At 37.9% G+C, this 21,117-nt stretch overlaps 1 protein-coding gene across 2 annotated transcripts in view; it reads left to right on the top strand.

The window, feature by feature from the left end:
* ntrk3b (neurotrophic tyrosine kinase, receptor, type 3b) overlaps positions 1 to 6,003 on the top strand; it is a 316,929-nt gene extending 310,926 nt beyond the window's left edge. For both annotated transcript variants that reach the window (XM_021307316.2, XM_021307312.2), the window contains exon 16: positions 540 to 6,003. In XM_021307316.2, coding sequence (XP_021162991.2) covers positions 540 to 725 — 186 coding nt within the window. In that variant the 3' untranslated portion in view covers positions 726 to 6,003. The remainder of the gene's footprint in view (positions 1 to 539) is intronic.
* The last annotated feature ends 15,114 nt before the right edge of the window (positions 6,004 to 21,117 follow it).

Genomic DNA, 21,117 nt, shown 5'->3' with positions numbered 1-21,117 from the left:
ATGTTGGTTTGGATTGGCTTTTTCCTATAATAAATGAATAAATTATTTGAAAATTGCTTTTTGTATTTACTCAAGTTATCTTTGTTTGATGTCACAATTTGTTTAGTGACCAGGTTGGATCCCTACGGCAGAAAAGCTGGGTTTTTCCATGCAAGCCACCAATGTGTAGTTTTAGTAGTTCAAGGAATGAAATAACATTGTCATGACAACAGTGAGTCATCTGACTAATTGCTGCACAAGCTTAACAAAATAATGATCAATCAGGCGTTCACGCATCCACCTTCACAGATATTCAGCTTTTTTTTTTTTTTTTTTTTTTTTTTTACTTTGTGCTGTAGGACAGAAAAAAATAATCAACACAAATCCTGTTTCCCCTTTAATATCGGACATCTTTACTACTGAATCCATTCTGTTTATTTCTTTCATCTCAGTTTCATTAGCTCAAATCTCAGTGTCCCCACTTTCTCATTATGAACAAAGCAAAACAATCAGTCAGTGAGGATGGCCTGTCTCACTCCACTGCTCTGTCTCCTCTGCAGGTTATTGAGTGCATAACCCAGGGTCGGGTGCTGGAGAGGCCACGGATTTGTCCTAAGGAGGTGTACGACATCATGCTGGGCTGCTGGCAGAGGGAACCGCAGCAGCGACTGAACATTAAGGACATTCAAAAGGTCCTGTTCGCCATGGGAAAAGCCACCCCAGTCTACCTGGACATCCTGGGCTAGCAGCCGCTCCCCCACCGGGTGGCCCCTTTCCCCAAGAGACGGAAAGATCGACAGAGACAAAAAGAGACAGAGCGCCCCACACAAATCCAGGAATAACCAAACCAACCTGATCCACTGTCGAAAAACACCTGCTTTGTTTGGGAGGGACTTAAGTGCCTGCAACACTTTTGGATATAGTGGATAAAACATAAAAAAATGAAAAAAAACATGCACTTTTACATTTTGTTTACTTGCATATAAGATGTACATGTTTGAAGAAGACTTTTTTTTCCCTCATAAAAACTGCAAAAATACACAAACATGGAGAAATGGGGACTGGGCTGGCATAATGGAATAATGGCTACAGCTTGATACGATGGAGAGAATACAAGAGAGTTTAAAATGTACCCTGGGTTTGGTTTTATGAATATATATAGAAATATTACATATATTTTATATTTATTTCTTTTTCAAGATCTGTCAAGGTCTTAAAGGGTCAGCCATTTTTGTTGCTAAGGGCTTGGCCCTGTCTGAAGTTGCCACCAACAAACTACTGGCAGGGACTTGAGAAGAGGAAGCCTTACACGCTCTCTGATTGGCTGGCTCTGAGCTTTCAAAGGGAACTGTGGAATAACACTGGATGGTTGGAGAAAAGCTGTGCTCTATAGAGGACCTATCCAATCAGATAACTGACAAATCTATTTTAATTTAAAAAATAATGTACATATTGTAAAATTCTATGTGTCAAAATTATGTTAACTTATTTTTCCGATGTTACTTTGGTTCCTTTCCTGACTGTGATCTGGGTGACTAAAGTATTAAGCTATGGTCTTTGTTTCCATCCTAATTCAATATAGATTTCTCTTGGGATTTTTCCACGTTGGTGCTGGTTAAGTTGTTGAAAGTGTTGAAGTTGGATGACAGTGAATCCAGTTCAAACATCCCACTGACCACGTATCACAAACTGTTGGGGTTGTGGGATGACTCAGAGCCATGGTTCAACAAACTGGAGGTACTGAAGCCTCACTTTGACTTTCCACTTCATTTGCTTTTTATAGCAAGAATAATGAGTTTATAAGCAATCTGTCATGCCACTCCCCTGAAACGCAAACACGTGCTTTGTCACTTTCAAACTTTTTGGTGTGAAACTGCTAAAGAAAACATTTGTGTTGCTCAAAGCATATTTCTAATTTGTTATTGCTGTAGCTGTGTTGCCTCTTTAAAAGATTGGTTGGATGTTTTGTGGAATATGACTATTTGCTTTCTTACCAGGAGCTCCTCATCAATGCACCTTTGGAATATATCTGGCTGTAATCATGTTACCTTAGCAGAAACGGCAGAAACAGTCAAATCTTTATACCACATTCAGAATAATATTACAATATTACAATATTATTTGTAATATTACAATATTACAAATAATTGGAAAGTCCTTTGCACAGTTGGATTTAGAATTTCAAACCCATTTAAAGATCAAAAGATTGAAAAGATCTCTTTGCCTTTTCCAAAAACGCTATTATTCACTAAAGTAGTTTTTTATGAACTTGTGGAAATTTGATTTTTCTCAATGAAGTATAATACCTTCCCTCACTTTTTTCACTAAATTTTAAAAAAGATCAAGGATCTACTGATTTAATCGAGATGGTTCTTAAATGTCAAAGCTTGACAGAATTGCAGTACAGTGTGACTTTTGCTCAAACACACCCCACGTATAAAGGACATAGATATTTCTAATCAGTATTTTTTGTATCATCATTTAAAAAAAAAAAAAAAGTTTATTTCACTGCCTGACAGAAACATGCATTTGTACATGCAATAAAGGCACATACTTTGACAGTAGGTTCTCCCAAGCTGCAAGTCACCTTTGCAAATTAAGTTTTTTTAAATATCTTTAGTCTGTGAGTGTAGTGACAGGGTCCCATGAAGACCGATCAGCAGAAAAGATAGCAGAGACAAGACAAAACAGTACTGGCTAACCAAAACTACACTAACATAATGGTGTGTTCCATTTCTACTTGAAATCCTGGAACAACTTCATTTAAAAAGAGTCTCCCCCTTGGAGGGGGAGCGCATGGAAACTTGAAATTTACCCACCAAGCTGACCTTCAAAATCCACTATGTCAGAAATGAAAACTGCTTAGCCGCAGTGACAACCTGTGTTGTTGTTTTGTCTTTCTGATGAATTGTCTCACATTGACTCAGATGCCAGACACGGTGCTGTAAAACTGTTGCAGGTGAATGCATTGCTGCAGTTTTTGAATGCATTGATATCTTAAGAAAAACATTGCTATTGACTAGGCATTAGTCGCTCTGATTTTCTCACAGTACAATTACCTTGAGTGCGTTATTATTATTAAGGTTAATATGTTATCTATAGTATTTATTTGTTATTTGATTTAATTTGATACAAAGACACATGGAGAGTGAAAGAACATCAATGGATTTCTCTGTTTGAAATTAGGGTCTGAAATCCTATAAGTTGCTAATTGCTACTTGCTAATCAGTTTATTTTAGCTAGGCATATTTTGGAGAACCAAGGAATTCTACTTATAATAGTCAGTGCCATATGGTTGTCTTAAAAGATTTACATTTTTTGTTTATTTTTTTCTTACAGAAGGAGAGATAATCAAGGAACATTTAGAATAAGCACTAGTTATGATTAGTTGCTGTTTTCAATTAAGATTTTTAATTTTTTTTGACACTGGTATAGACTAACACTGGGAGTATGACCAGCTCATAATTTAGCTCTTCTAACCTCTTAGTATGCGACTGTACTTTCAAAAAAGTACCCATTGCCCCATCAACAGTAATGATAATTTTATTACCATCTCTTGACTTTCAAATCAGCAGACTCTTTCTTGTAAACGAGGAATGTGTAGTATTGACTGATAATGCTGAAACAGGTAAGAGAGGCCATTTTGGTCAATCTGGAACATTATTTAGCATCTAATCAAAAGAACTTTAAAGTGTAACTCACCCCGATGTAAAGGCATAACCCTGCCCCCAGACAAATTTTGAAAAATGTCACCAAAGTGGGGCAGTTCCAAGAAACGTAGCTTGGAACCGCCGTGTGTAGGAATGAGCGGTTCAGCGGGGCTCAGGGCTGTGGTCAGAACAAGAGAAAGTAACATGTTAAAGCATGGAGGAACAAGTTTGACATCTGGTGGTTTTGCCACGGATCAGTCTTTTGTGGTGGAGGATTTTTCACATCCCTCGTCACCCGAGGTTGATGGACGCTTGTGGAGCGCAGCGTATTTGAGCCTTATTAGTTCGAGCCGCTGGTTCAAGGCACTCACTCAGGGATGCCAGAAGACGGTGCTGCCGAGGCAGTGGAGGACAGGATGGGTCCATGTGCAAGACTCCAGAACTAAGGCAGCCTACAACACTACACTTTCCCCTCATCCTAATAAACAACAGAAGATGCTTTTAGACATTAAAGCAGGCTTTCAACATATATATAGTAATTTCTCAAAATAATGACCAGGACATGTAGACATCACGATAAAAGACATACATGTTAACGATGTATTAGCAAAAAAATGTTGATTAGGGCATCAGTTACCCTTTAAACTAAAAGGATGCTTAGGTGAGAACTTTGTTTCTTAGCCGTAACGTTTTAAAACATTGGTAAACCTTGTTATCGGTAACCTGCTAATGCCAATCATTTACTGGAACAACTAACAATGGTCTTCCAACTTGCAACTGGAATGGTAAGGTTGAGAGAGATATCATTCCCAGACTTCTTAGAATCTCCTAAATAATCCTTGTGTTGGAAAAGGAATGGAAAAAATGCTGATTTTATATAATGTTCATTGCAAAGAAGCTTTTACTAGCAAACTCTAACCAGCATCACTTTTGTGAATTCCTTTTTTCCATTATTAAAAGTGTAGAATGTTATGTCATTTCGGTGCTTCTATGATTCTTTTGAGACTTAGTTGGTTTTATGAGTGATAAGTCTGGTTGAAGGCTGGGTTGTAAGCAATTATCCAGTTTTTAGATTTCCTGCTAAACTAATCTCTCTCTGCTGCAATCCACATTTTGACCAGATACATGCAACTGTGCTATTCCCTTCTTATTTAAGTCAGCAAGAAAGCAAATATGCATATTACCTTGGAACTAAAATTTCAAATTATACTGGTGGATGCCATTGTGATCTTGTCAAAACAAAAAAGTACAAAAACTTAAATCCTTTTTGATACAGCCATATTTTCATCAGTTTTCTGTGTATAGGGATGAATTTAACACCTGCTATAGCTGATATAGAAACATCTGCTGTTACCTTGACAAACAAATCACTAAAGGACATTATGGCAGATCAGCAAATTGTGATTAAAGAAAATTCTGATAATTACAGTCTTACCCAGTAACATAAGAAGTGTTATTCCTGAAAAAAGGAGCCTGGCAAATGTCTACAGTAAAATTTAAATGATTTAATTTTGAAGGTTGAGGTTATAACGAAACATGTTAAGTTCAGAATCTTAATTCGTTTTTCACATTCTGGAGATTTCTACGTGAATGACGAACCTCAGGCAACCGTTTTATTTCGCGTCTGAATATAAAGCAGTTCTGTGTGGATTTACACATCTTTCTTTTTATCTTGACATGACTTCTCACAATATCACTGTGTTGTCTCTGTTTCCCTTGGGACTATCTAAAGCATTCAGTTACTTCATGTGTTTTTATATAACAAGCGGGATCAAATCCATTGAGTTACCCAAAGTATTGAGTTTTTGTGTATTCTCTTGTGGTAAAGCTAAACGCTTAAAGACATTATGACACAGACCGTGAGCATTTGCAGGGTATTGTAATCCTTTCATGGTGAGTTAAATATTGTTTAAGAAGTTTTTCTTTTTTTTCTTTTTTCTTGGATGAACTAACTGAACACTTTTTGAAGCAAAGTTGGCTTATTACCATGTACACATGTTACAGAATATAAAATTGTGGTATAACAACTGCAGTATATAAAATACTGGTATTCCATGATAGATCTTTGTATTAATGTGACTCTCTTAAGAAAATGTCTTCAAACAATCAGACGATCTCCTTTTCCATTTTGTCCTGTCTTATAAAGATATGTGAATTTGAAAAAATCTTGTCTTTCTCTAAATCTCTGAGAGAGATGAATGGCATGTGTTCTGTGTGTGTTTGTATTTTTTGCTCTTTCATACACTGCTGAACTGGTGGAAAATGTATTTTTTCTGTGGTCTGTAGGTATTTTTTTCAGTTACATATTTTATATTTTTTGGGCTCTTCGCTTCAGCACTTTCGATTTCAGATAAAATCATGGATTGTGAAAAAAGTGCCAGGTTGGAGGTTTTGTTCGTGTTTGAACACAACATTGTGGGGGATACCAAACTTTCTTAAAAACAAAGTCTTAACCCTCTGACCCTTACACATTTGCATATGCTTGTGTTTTTTCACTAGGAACATCTTTCACTGTCTGCACTTTTTTGCAGACACTTTCTCAGCTCTGTCAGACCAACCGAACATAAATCTGGCAAACTTCTATCTCTTTTCCCCAAAATAGTCTGTGGTTGCACCACTCAACTGTCCAATAATAAGAACTCTAGTGATATTACTCATTAAATGCATGCATTCTTTATGAATAAATGCTAAATGTGTCTCTAATGCCAGACCTACAAAAGAACCAAAACTCTTCTTACTGACATAAAATGTAAGCACCATGAGGAGAACGTGGCCGACAAGCAACTGTTCAACTAGTGTGTAAAAATTGTGGTTTGCAGGAAGCTAGTCCACCAATTGAGGTGTTTCAAAAATCTGATCATGGTTGCATCCTGGGCACCTCCCACTGTAAGGAGAACAGAAATATACATAACCTTTGGCCTAGGAAATCCTTTGAATCCCCTCAAATGACCTGGAAAGTGCTTTTCTTGGAAGACTACTATCTGGGTTTTCCCTCTGGACTTTTTATCCTCATGACTAATCACAGATAAGTAGAAGGTGATGGACGCTATATCTGTTATGGTCTCCAAAGGGCTTTAAGGGCAGCATCAAAAACAGAGCTGCCTCTGACAATCACTGAAAATTGAGTTACTTCATTGAGTGCACATAGTGTTAGGTGGTTGCATTGTGAAACATGTCAGTGAGATATAATTGTTCAGATGTCCCATTGTGCTACCTTTGGTGGATGGAGCCTTCATAAAGTGTCGGGTTGTCCTTACTTAGTCATTTGCTTCAAACTCGGGCCACAGTGACATCTGTATAGCTTACGTTCCCTTGCAATTGTATGACACCAAAAACCTGTCCTGATGCATACCCAAATTGTGACCCCTATTAAACCTTCCCAATTACTAGTAATCCAGTCTGCATGCAGGAGTATACATTGTGTCTGATGGCTATTTTGACTATCAGACACTCCAGCAACTGTCAACAATCAGTCAACTCTTGATGCTAACATTTATGGCCTTTGGTCCTTGTTCTAGATGTCATTTTTTTGCAAATCAAAAATTTAGAAACCCATTAATCCATGTGACTATCACCTTCTGTGTCTTTTTTTTAAAAAACAACACTTTTTTGTCTTTCAAGTTGTTGTGATTTGCTTGTTACTTTATGGCCTGCTGCCACATCTTTATCTGGTGTCAACTTGTTCAAGGTTCTGCAATTATATGTCACTTACTGACAATGAAACCTTATTTTTCACCAGTCTCTGAAAGTTTTGCTCATCTACAGTTGGGGACAATGCTTTTAAGGATGATAAAGTTTTCCCCTAACTTTTCTGCTTTAGTGTTCTTAGATGTTTTTGTGAGACAATGCCACAGTGAACAAAAATTTCATATGTTTTGAAATTGTTTTGTTTAGGAGGTCATGCATCAAGGTTGCACAAACTGTAGTCAGGTTCTCAATCAAATTAAGCACTTGGTAGTTTTCTGATAATGAATGCATAATCTCCGTGTTTTTATCCTTTTGTTCTACTTAATTATCCCTTTTGCCTTTTGACAAAATGCGTCGTTGCTCTGGATAAACATTGCTCCTCACCAACTTGCACAGTGTTTTGAGAAAAAAAATAGTAAGTGAGGTCACAATGGTGTAAGACAGCTGTCAAAAAGATGTTTGCATGAGTCTAACAATTCGTATGTCAATAAAAATACTGCACACAGTCTGAGAAACTGTGTAGGTCAGGATTTTTTATGTGAGTACGACTCTAAAAGCTGTGTGTCCAAAGTCTTGTAAATACAAATTTTATTTCTATGACTACTGCTGTGGACACAAATTAAACTTTGTGAGTACAAGTAGAGTGTTGAAACTACATCACAGGGGGGCGTAATCGAACAAGAACAATGTCAGTCCACGACGCTGAGTGAAAGGGAAGCTATGAGATTGGGAAGGTCCACTGGGCCCACACTTTGACCATATAGTTGTATAACTACAGTGATCCGGGTGACGTCTGGGGACAAACCAATGTAATACAATTTTACAGACTGGTTTGAAGTTTGTATGCTAACAGAGTTTTGTGCAAACTTATTAAATAGGAGCCAGATGTAGCATGATAGTTAATTGTTAAACTATTGATCAGAAGCAATTGGTGAGCTGTTGGTGCTTGTGACTACTCTTTATTGAGAGTATGGACGCAATGTATCAAACTATGTGGTGGCAGCACTCGAAGTGAGCAGTGTAGCTGATTATAATCCATTTAATAGATCATTCATGTTAAAAAAGAAATCTTAGCCTTATCTAGTGTGTTAGCTGACGCTAGTTAGCAGCAGTGCTGCAGCTCCTGGGGAGTTGGGCGAAGAAAGTAATGAAATCCGACCATGATGACTTCTTCAAACCCCACACAAACTTGTCAATCCAACCAATCTTGTCTTACACAAACTCTTCTCAAACGACAAGGAAGTCACTGCAGAGACCCTTTATTGTTCCATGACACCCACCTGTGATGTAATTTAAACACTTGTCCACTTGTACCAATGAGCTTCAATTTGGTTCCAGAGCAGTGAAGACTCATAGAAATTAGTTGTATTCAGAAGAATTTGCCTTAACAGTTTTTTGATTCACACTCACATAGAAACTATCCTAAACCATATAATTTATCAGACCCACATACTGTATATGACAGCATAATTTCAAGTACAATATTTTTATTGACAAAGAAATACCCCAAGAACAAATTGTTTGAATCATCCACAAATCCTTTTGACAGCTGTTTTACTCCATAGACCATCACCTTGGACAAGATGCAACCCCACACATCTGTTTTTCAGGATGCTTCACTGTCAGCATGGCACAGGATTCATTGTAATATTCACCTTTTCTTCTCCTGATAGTATTTTCTTGTCCTTGTTCACATTTTCTTCTCCTGATAGTATTTTCTTGTCCTTGTTCACCTTTTCTTATCCTGATAGTATTTTCTTCCAGATGTCCCAAAGAATCTAAAGGGTGCTGTATCTGAGAAAATAAATGTACCTCAGTTCTCTCGAGTGCAACCCTGAGACTTCCTGTAGAAAGTCAGAATGTCTTTGATATTTTTCTTTGATAAGAGTGGCTTATTAGCTGCTCTTCTTGGCTCAAGGCCAAAATCCTAAATCATCTCTTCCAAGATGTCCCTCACGTCTGCCTGCTACAATTCCTGAAAAAGCTCTGCACTGATAGCAACCCATTCCCCTTTAGGAGAGCCCTCTTCAGGAGACAGACCTGGTAGTTGCTGAACATTCTTGGACACACTGAAGCTGTCCTCACAGTAATTGAAGCCATATGCTGGTAGTTCTTGATAGTAATAGTAATAGTAATAGTAATATCATCTTTATTGTCATTGAAACATACATTACAACGAAGGTTTTTCTCTGCTTTTAACCCACCCTTTGGGGAGCAGTAGGCTGCCATGTGCGGCGCCCGAGGAGCGTTCTGGGGTTAAGGGTCTTGCTGAGTTTTGATGTAAAACAGTGATGACAGTATATGTTCTTTTGGAGTTTACTGTGCCCCCCCCCCCTCAAAACAAATTAAATACATTTAAGGCCCACTTCTTCATATAGCAACAATTATGCTCTACCATCTCAGTCAGAATAACAGAGGGATATTGGTGGCCTTGTCCTTGTTAACACTTTCTCCAACCTTATTGAAATGGTGCTAAAAGGTCACTTTGCAGTATTTTTTTTGTTTTGTTTACAGTATTTCACACCCTCTACAAAGCAACCTTGCCTCAATGCAAATTGGCACAAAAAATTTGAAGCTGTAAAGTTGTAAAACAAGATTTCAGTTTGTTTGTTTGTTCAAAACACCTGACCATTTTCTATACTTTTCTTTTCAGACAAATTTTGACTAATATGCTATCTTATATGTAATTACTTAAAATTATGTTTACGGGTTATTGTTTTTTTCACTGCTTAACCCTCCAGGTGAGTTGATTTGCATATGAGCTTTTGTGAATAAGTAATGCTAGTTTAATCAACCACAAACTGATTTTTTTCTCCTTTTGTTTTGTTTGTTTTTTAAATAATTGTTCGACATCTGATTTTGTAGTTGGGCTGGTTTAGAGGGGCACTATCTTAAACAGAGAATTTCAGCACCAAAGTTAGTTTTTGTTGCTCTGGTTTTTGTGTGATATTGTTTTTAGTAACTGGTTTCGAATTTTGCATGAATATCACTTACCCTTGAGCGGAATGTAAATAGGACAGAAATCAAGTTCATTCAATTTAGACATTTTTTTTTTATTTCATCATCACTGTACTAAAACTTACATTGCACTATATACAGTAAATGCTAGTTCACTAAATTCTCAAGTGTTACAACTTTGCCATAAAAAGTATTATGTATTTTCCTGATTTTCTAGGGGTTCAAGCAATTTTTACATGAACAGAAACCACAATTTTGTCTCAAGAGAGAGTTTGTATTCTTGTAAAGAGGCAACACACAAACAAAAACATTTACATTTTCTAGCTGCTACACCCTTCATACCCTTCTTAAAGGACATCTGTGTTAAGTGTTAGCTACATTATTGCTGTAATGTTTTAGCTGCCCCAACAAACAAGAAAATGGAGACGCGGCTGGTGCTGAGGGATTTGAGGTCAGTAAGCAGTGTGTTACATGATGGTGGTTTTGTAATTGTTTATTGATTTACAATTACAAAGTGTTTTGTGTGCTTAGGTTTCACTGTTTACTTGCTTGCTTGCGTGTGTGTGTGTGTGTGTGTGTGTGCGTGTGTGTGCTCATATTACAATAGACTGAAGTGTGTCAGATATCCCTGTTTAGCCTATGTGCACTCTGTTGCCCAGCTTGAGGAAAACTACTGTATTGACCCAGATACAAGGCAATTTTCCTTTTGAAAAGTAGGTTTATAGAGAAAGCTGAGATGCGATTTGACAGAAGAAGAGACTAAAGTGTAACAGAGTCAGCCATGGTGTTGCATTATGGGTTGTTTGCACCTTAAAGGCTGCTTTGTTTGACTATTTCTGTTGTGAGCTAAGCAAGTATAAAAGGAATGGTTTAAATATTTCAAAGTGAAATGCTGTAAAAAAATATTACAGGAAAAAGCAAATACATTAGAAAGTTAATGACTAGTAGCTGGTGAAGATTCTCAGTCATCCAGGTCATGGTCATTCCAAAAATAAAGTAAAAAACAAAGCAACTGGACTTGTTTTCCGTAGTTGAAGACTGCGGAAAGGGAGAGGAAGTGAAACGTCTTCAACTACGGAAAACAAGTCCAGTTGCTTTGTCTTTTTACTTTATTTTTGGAATTAATGACCAGTCAGACTTTCCCCTATGTAGGTGATTTTAAAAATGTTAAGCAATCCCTACTGAAAATGATTGTTTATGAGGAAAACTCACTATATTAGCAAATGTAAATCATCTATGTTTTTACAAGAAGCTGTTTTAAAGTTTGCCAATGTTTTCTCTTTGGCATGGGACAATCTGCTGCAAATAAAACATCGGTAAAAAGGTGATTCTTACACATGTCTCACTGTAACATGCTGATCACCAGCTAAACTAGACCTCCACGGACTTTTGTTAAACACGAAACAAATATCCATGGCATGAACACTGTTACTTTGCAACATCATATATACTGCACACATATATGATGTTGGACCAAAGGGACAAGCTAGTTCCTCATTTTTAAAAGTGGGATGCAGACTTTATTAATGTTCCCTTCAATTTTTTTTAACCCAAAAAATATGCTCACTCCCTGCAGTTTGACAAATATCAGGTCATTTTAATTGTATTTAGTCTACTACCAAGCAAATAATAAATATAACAAATAATTGCAAAATTACAGCCCCACTCTCCATCACCTCAGATTTGATTTGATCCAACTCGCTGCATAAATGTTGCTTTTGTGGCTGTATACAGTGATCACCTGGAAAAGTTCAACTGGATCACAGTCAGATTTTTAAGTTTTATCTCAGTGCTAAATCTCTGTCTCTCTCACCACAAATCAGATATATTACTGTAGAAACCATTTTCCAGCTTTGCAGGCGCAAGGTCCTGGTGGCCTGTTATACCCACTCTGCAACAGAGCTGCAAAAAGCATTCACATGCAAACAGTTTTGCTCCTCATGTCTTACAGAATATGCAACCCCTTGACCATTTTTAACTAAATCTATCAGAAATGGGATTATAAAATGTTTGGTCTTTTTTTTAAGCATATAACATGGCTATATACCTTTAAATCAAAGCTGAATATGAATTACCTACCAAGTGTTTCTTTCTCTGCTTCAAAGTCAGATCAAGTTAGCTGGTCTGGCAATCATCTATCTATCTATCTATCTATCTATCTATCTATCTATCTATCTATCTATCTATCTATATATATATATAATATATATAATATATTATATTATATATATATATATATATATATATATACTATCTATATATCTATCTATCTCTTATATAATATCTATCTATATATATCTATATAATCTATATAATATATATATATATATATATATATATATATATATATATATATATATCTCAACATCATAATAGGTCGCCTTTAAAATAATTACAACATAGTTGCAACATAAGAGTAATGCAAAAGATTACACTAATTACTTTATCATGACATTTTCCATTCAGGTACACTCGCCGGCTTTTCCCACAGAACCATGTGGATGACTTCCTTTGAATTTTCGAATAGCATTTGGATTCGTATGCAACACAAGATAAATTTTGTATCCAAAATATGTCCTTTTACAATATATAATTCATACAACAGTATTTAGCCCTTGCCTTTGGTGATGGAGTTTTTAGGACTTTAAGACACAAAACTGCATTATTGTCATCTTATCTCACCTCCTCTACATGTCCACAAATGACCTACGCATCTGCATCAAGTGATTTTTGTGCTCCCAGCTTTTTGCTGCACACGCTATATTTTTCCACCAAATATTTGTAAATATCAGGTGAGTGAATGTTCGACCACTTGTTAAGATGATATGCCCCTTCAGTAACTGTACACAGATCTGGAAGCCTATTGCAGAAGTTATTTAAAGAAAACTTTGTGATCTTTCACGTATAATGCTCTAGCATAGCTTGACAAGCCTCTTCTAGTTCCTGTACTTCAGTTACCGTGTTGCATGTGCAGTCGGCTTTCTTTACAAACAGTAAGTGGGTATATAAAGCACGCTACTACCACAAATTCTTAAAAAATGTGGTTCAACAAAATATTCATTTCAGATAGCACACTCTATGGAAACAGTTTAACCTTGTTTTCTACTAATAAACTGTTTTTCATTTGAATTACAGGCTATACCACACATTAATGGTGAAAAAAGGTTTATGACTGCAGTTATGAGCATTGCAGCCTGTGAGCAAACACACAAATATGAAAGACTGTCTAGGTTGACCTAGATAGAAATTATGCAGACAACAATTCTATGAAATAATATGAAATAGTTTGTCAGTAGCAAACACAAGCAGTACCCTTTTAATGTGGACATGTCCCATAAGTACTGCACTGCAAAAAGGGAACTAAAAGTAAGTAAACATTTATTGTAATTAGTGTATTTTTCCTTGATTTGAGGAGCTAAATAAGACTATTTGCCAATGGAATGAGTATTTTTACCCCTAAAATAAAATTATTAGATTTACTGCACTTGAAATAAGATGATGGAGATGAATTATTCCTGTTTTTAGTGCAAAAATCTCATTCTATTGGCAAATAGTCTTATTTACCTGCTCTAATCAAGGAAGAATACACTGATTTCAAGAAAATTTCACTTATTTTTAGTTCCCTTTTTTGCAGTGTGTACCTCTGCATCCTGTTACCAGTTATCCTTCAGTCTTGGACCAATTTAAAAGTGTTTTATCTATATTAATCAATAAGCCCCCACCCACAAAAAAAGGATAAATCTTCACTCCTAACTCCTGTACACTTGTCGTCATCAATTTAAATCCACACACTCAAATACGATGCACATGTTTTGACATTCAGTGTGATTCACACTCTCTGAAAGGCCCGCTAATTCCCTTGAGACACAAAACTAAACAGCGAAACGTCAAGATTAAATCTGCAGCCATTTTACTCTTGCTTCTAAAGGTGTGTGATTTGAAAAAATAATCAGGATGTGGACTAAAGACAGGCCAGTTATACGCCAGTATAGGTCCATAGTGTGATGAAAATCAATGCAACATGCTTACACAAAACAGCTGTTGTTTGCTAGACTCTACATACCAGCTGACCGGCGTGTATTGCATATGACATTGAAACTCCAGCTGAGGGTGTATTTAAAGTGAATATGTTGCTGCGTGTTTCAAGGCAGATTGCTTTTTCCTGTGCCAGTATTGGTTGTCAGCATCAAGCTTCTCCAACACAACCTCAGCTATTTGAACAACAATCCAAGCCCTGGTCTCATCTGTATCTTTTAAAAACACAGAATGACTACAAGGAAATTATTTTCCAACCTTGCCGGGGATGGCCTGTCTTGTTGTGTTAAAGTAATCCTGAAGTGAATTCAGCTGTGTCAGCTCACCTCAGATAAGCAGGTATTGGACTTCATTGATAACTATGGCGGCTGTGCGGGAATGCACAAGCACAGGAAATTGGAGATGAAGGTTCTCTGGATCGGCTCTCTGTTCTGCAAATATGAGAAGCTGAGCTCATTTGCGAGGAGGCTGGCTGCATGAATAGAAGTAAAAGCTGCACTCCTACTCATTATACACATGCTGGCCAAGCACTGAAAACCGCTGGGTTAGACCAGTTTGGATTAGATCTGATTCGTAACCCAGTGTTGGGTCAAATTTGGACCGAGCCGTCCCTGGTTTGTTTGACCCCAGCAGGGTTTGGTTACTGGTTTGAGCCTGGGTAAGCATAACTATATAACTATTCAAAGATTGATCTGAATTGACCAGTGTTTAAAACTTTAGGTGAAAGGCGGGTGCAATCCCTTGATAGTCTTTCACAGGGCAACACAGAGACACACAGGACAACCATGCATACACATACTCATACATAAGGGCAATTTAGAGTCGTGTCCCAACAGTCATGTTTTTGGTACCCCATGAGAACCCTCGAACGCATGGGGAGAACATGTAAACTATTCAAACCCTAGGCAACAGTTCTACCAATTGCACCACCATGCAGCCCTAAACCAATAATTTGTAATTAACGAAAATAGCCACATCACTTTTAAATTTGTTAGAGTTTACTTTTTACTTACAGTACTTACTTTTATATCAGAGTAAGACAGAAGTTCACTGGATAAAGTTTTGACCTAATGTGTGATTAAAGCTACCCAACTTTTCAGTAACAAGACTATTCAAAGGGCTGTACATTAACAAGAAAACATTACAGGCATGCTTAGGAAAAACAAAGGAATAAGCTAAATAAGTCCTTGACTAGAATTCTTTCATACATTAACAAACATACAGAAAGACTTAATTGTTTAATTAATAATAAGAAATAAGATAAGTATATTCTTGGGAATTTCTGATCCAAAGTACATAGTGTATCAACCAATCACATAGCAGCAACCTAACACCATCATACCATGGCCCACCTGGGTTGTCGAGGGTTGACTCTCCTATCTTATCTCAGGTACTCCAGATTCTTTTGGTCCATCCATACTTGAAATGGCTCCTTAGCCCTCTCGAGCCAGTGCCTCCATTCTACAAGGGCTAACTTCACAGCCAGCAGTTCTCGATCTCCCACATCGTAACTAAAGCACAGAGATGCACTTTGTTATCAGATGCCCTTTGGCTGTGAATAGCTCATATCCCTGTATTAGAAGCATCAAACTCCACAATAAATTGCTTAGGGGGTCTTGAAAACAGAGAACAGGAGGTGAAATAAAGAGCAACTTTAGTTTCTTCAGTGCTCTTTCCTCTTGTTCAGACCTGGTGAACTTTGTTTTTATAGAGGTGACAACGTGAAGTGGGGCAGCACTCTGAATGAAGTTCCTAATAAATCACCATGAAAAGGTTGGATAATCCTAAGAACCTTTGTAACTGTTTTTGGTCACACACACACACACACACGCACACATACATATATAGATATATATTTATATATAAATATATATATATATATATATATATATATATATATATATGTATTCATTTATTTATTTATTTATACAGTATTCTAACTTTTGTCTGTTAAGTCATAGTAAAGTGAGTTAATTGCTTATTCACTTTTTGGTTGTGACAGTTATCATATTATAAAGACAAGCAGATGGTCAGTTATGTAACAAATCATTACGCCACTAATATTTGTAAATTCCATATTATTTGTGAAAATGTCAATGAGAGTAGCACTGTGCAATGTAATTCTACTAAGTTGTCTCTTAGCTGGCTATAGACTCATGCTGTACATCCTATTAATCTGTTCGTTAGTTATTGTATATTCATTTGGATTTATCGAATCAATATAATCCCCACATATGAATGGTATGTTCTCAAGATGAACACCAAGGTACTTCTTCTACCAGAATGGTAATAGTATTGGACCTATTCCTCTTTCTCCTAAAGTCATCTCCATCTCACATAAGACATTTCACATTTTTTTTCATTTACTTTTAATCAATGCTTTTTTATTTATATATAAACAGCATTTATACTACCTTATCTGTATTTGGCTAAGTCTTTGGGCTCTTTTACAGCCCCAGCTTTGGTTTTGCCACTGGGCCTCATTATCACCTTACAATATCTGGTCCATGTTGCTTTAATTTTGCTTTGCTTATGTATTTATGTTTGGCAATTTCTGAATTTCTTGCAGTCAAGTGCTCATTTAAGTATACCCCAGTTCCCTCAATTTTGCTTTTGTTTTGTTTTTTGTCTGTTTAAGTGACTAAATGTTATGCTGTTTTTGCAGAATTGGACAATTGTATCAGGTTTTGCCATCTCATCCTTTTCAGGATGGCTGTGACAGGCTTTCATGCAACTACTCTGGATGGCCATTTACTCTCAAAGAACTTTTTGATTTTCCACTCTTGCATATTGTTCCAGAGCATCAGTTATTTTTCCCAAAACTGCCAATTTTTTTTTTTTGTTCTCTGGTTTTTGTACTTTATGTTTAATGTATCAATGCTTTCGTTCTGCAATTTTGATGGACGTGGCACCTGAGCACCCTATATTAAGAAGCTGATTTATTTTAATGGTTCAGGCTGGTGGTTGTAGCATAATGGTGTGAAGAGTATTTTGTTGAAACACTTTAGTACAAGTTTACCATTGTTTAAACACAACAACCCACCTGAGTAATGTTTCTGACCACAAAGCCCAAATCAAATCATATCAATCTGGTAATATGAACATCTCAATTAGTTCCACATCCTCCACTGTCAACCACTCTTAATCTAGTAGAGCCCCTTTGGGATGTGTTAAAATATTGTGGATGTCCATTCAACAAATCCGCAGTGTCTGTGTTGCGCTATCAGCATTGGACAAAGCACTGAGTCAGTTCTTAAGGCAAAAAGGAGCCACCTAGGTACTAGCAAGGTCTAATGAAGTCATTGAGTGTATATTTTGATAGCTTGTTGTTTCATTACCTGCAGATGCTAAAACAAAAGCACTGACCTTGAATTAAAAAGAATGCTACTGCTGTTTCACCAAAAAACAGCTTTACGATAAGCTGAGAAATCCCAATCTTCTGTTCTGCCTGAAAGCAGTCTCCAGTGCTATCTCCACGTAAACAGCATTTGTGTTCAGCTCCTGAACTTAGGCTTCCATTCTCAACATCCAGGCAGAATGCCTTTGACTAATCCGCCAGGCTTTTCTTATCAAGTGTGATACTGCCCTCAGTCCCCGGAAGACAGACCGTTCCTTATCTCTTTATTTTCTGTTTCTGTGTCTTTAACTTCTCTCCACGAGAAGGTGTTTGTGGGAAAGTGGAGACCTGTTAACCATTTACCCCCCACTATTATAAACATTCTTTTCCCAGTGGGCGTCCGTTTGAAACATGAAAGGCTCTGAACAAAATGGAGTGTTTCCACTCCATTTGCCATGCAGCCAATCAGTGCTCAGTGACCCAGATAAGGAGTGTGATATTGATGATGACAGCAATAAAGACGTATTTTCACCACAAGCCTTCCTTCTAATTAGGTTGATCTGTGGCAAAAATAAATGAATTTTGACAAAATGAGAAAGAAGCGCAGCAGTACAAGGATTATGCAAGCAAGCTGCATCAGAAGGGGAACTGGGGTTGAGATGCACAAGGTTTCTGAGGGTTAAGTGAATCCGCGGAGGGAAATAGGGGACAATTACCAGTGGAATGAGACTTCATGGCTGCAGGTGTGTCCAGAAAAAACCCCTGTGTTTGGTAAAAGTTAATGTTTGGGGTCAAGAAGGAGATAATTATCAAAGAGCCTTTGGCTATTTTGCATTCCTTGATGAGTTTTGTTAGTACATAACAAGGACAGTGTAATGGAGTAAAATGGTAGTGATTTAATATAGATGGCTTGTAGGAAATTAATTTTGTCCTCTTTGAAAGGCACAGAGGTGAGTCCACTGTCAATTACCGCACACACATCTCCATAGAATTAAAATAAAACATTCTCAATAAACATATGCTGTGTAGGTAACAAACTGGTTATTTAATTAAAATATCTGTAAACTAACAAGTAAATTTAACTCGTTACTGCAGGTTTAAGTAAAGACATCCCATATGGATTATTTGTTCCTCAACACATGCCTAATCCCAGGGTGAATGTGGAAGTTGTGTGCGAGCGTTATGGTGCAGTTGTGCCCTGCTTGCAGCTGCCACTTTGTGTTGCTGCCTGTTTGATGGGTACTGGACTGGGGTTCCCCTTCTCAGCGATGGCTGCTCTTGCCACTTGGGGCTTCTGCGGGTGGCTAGGCATCAGGGTGACAAGGCTTCAGGCTTGGTCTCACCAGCACGAAAAAGGGCGTGACAAATATCCTTCTTTTATTGATACAATGCATTAAACTTGAACAGAGGGTGACACAAGACAGAGCTGCTGAATGGCTGTTGTTGAACGGACATCAACAGCTCTATATTTTCATTGACTTTTTGCTGCTTGATGAACATTTTCTGTTATGTCTTCAGTGTTCTCTGCACGCTTCCTCTGTACATATTTAAACTGAAATTCATGCTTTAGTTGACATTATTGTCTACAAACCAAGGTTTTATGACAGTTTTATGTTTTTTTGGAGATTTTTCGCGGCTCTAGTGGCTCGCTTTTTATTATAGTAAGCTGACAGGAAGGGGGTGGAAGAGGGGGAGAGACATGCGCCGAAGGACCGCGGGTCGGAGTAGAACCCGGGTCGACCGCGTCGAGGACTAAGGCCTCCATACATGGGTTGCTCTACCCGCTGCGCCAGCAGCGCGCCAAACAGTTTTATGTTATTTTATGTCATTATGCATTGTAAAACAACCATAGGTGGTCAGTGTTGCCTGATATTGAGAGACAAACAAGCAACCAGTGCTATGAAAGCAAGCCCAAAAGAAGCACAACAAGCAACCCACCACAGTGCTCTATTTCTACTTGCCTCAACAGTCCTCCATTAATTTGTTGTTAGGAGGGGTGTGTGTGTTTGTGTGGTGGTGGTTAGAAGTATATGCGTATGGTAAATGGACTGAACTTATATAGCACTTTTCCAGTCATGTTGACCACCCAAAGCGCTGTACACTATAGCCACATTCACCCAGTCGCTCTCACTAACGCACACACATTTATACACCGAGACGCAGCCCGGTAGGCAACTTGGGGTTAAGTGCCTTGCCCAGGGGCACATCGACATGTGGCAGGGGGAAGCTGGAATCGAACCCACAACCCTCAGATTGTCAGACGACTACTCAACCCACCTAGCCACAGTATGTGGGGCGCAGTGATATTGGGTTATTTCAGATGGTCTCACGCTGTCTGTAATGCACCAGCACAGACGGGCCTCTATATAATTGATGTTTATAGTCGCTTATTTTATGAGCCATGGTCACAAACAAGCCCGAAGGACCGCAACCTGCAACTCAGTTAATTTAAAAACGACTTCAGAAAAAAACAAGTCCAAAGTGACCTATAATAAGCGGACTTGGCAAAAGTGTAGGCAGTGAGTAATGAGGGTAGATTTTTTTTATTTTTTTTTAACACAAAAGCAAATGTATCTTAAAGACCAGCAAGGAAGCTCAAAATGGGATCAAATGGGATACCAAAAGGGGAATGGTAGCATGCCTTGAGTCTGTTGAAGGCAATCAAGCCAGAAAATAAGCAGGTGGACAGCCAAAGAACCATGAGAAATGTTCATGGATTGAGCACTAAAATACCATCTTCCACACTTCCTTCTGTAGCAAGGGAAGCCTCAGATGCCACATTAAGTTTCAGCAGTGAAGAGGAAGATAAGGGATGCCACCCCATAGCAATCTGCTGCACACTCAGCAGGTGTTGACATCTAGATTAACCTTGGATTGCTGGGCCCAATTCCCCCTGGAAGGCAGTTTCTTATTAGAATGCACCCAGAGAGCTAATATCCAATCCCTGGTTTCTAGGGCTCCCAGGTACTCCCCTCATTTGCTGGCCTCTCAATCAAAGGGGGCCATCAGAGCACACTGTGGCTGCAAGGACATGGGGAACTTGGCAGACTTTTAACAGAGGTTAAATTGAGCTGGAGCTCTCCGGGGCTCAGCCCCAGCACATGCTCTGTCATTATGGACGCTTAACTCTGCATATGTTCAAAGATATTGCTTTGAACTCGTTTTCCTGCAAGCATACACAGCATGGAATCTCCTCCTCCACGAGTGTGCCAAGAGCTGCATGACACATGTCTTATTGAACCATGGATTAAATCAGACCTAAATTAGACCCCATTTCACCAATTGTTTTGACAAGAGTATATTCTGAAGCTAGTGAGAGCTTCTATGCACATCTTGACACAGTCCCATTTATTTGGTAATTGTCACACTGACAAAGAGTGCTGTGCACAAAACTCAGACATCTGTGTCAAAATTGGGTGAAGATTCTTAGAGAAACAGGGTTTGATAACAAAGTTCCAAATACTGGTATTA

The sequence above is a fragment of the Fundulus heteroclitus genome, chromosome 4 (assembly GCF_011125445.2).
Source record: "Fundulus heteroclitus isolate FHET01 chromosome 4, MU-UCD_Fhet_4.1, whole genome shotgun sequence".
Taxonomy (NCBI): Eukaryota; Metazoa; Chordata; class Actinopteri; order Cyprinodontiformes; family Fundulidae; genus Fundulus; species Fundulus heteroclitus.
This window is presented reverse-complemented; position numbering and strand designations above follow the sequence as displayed.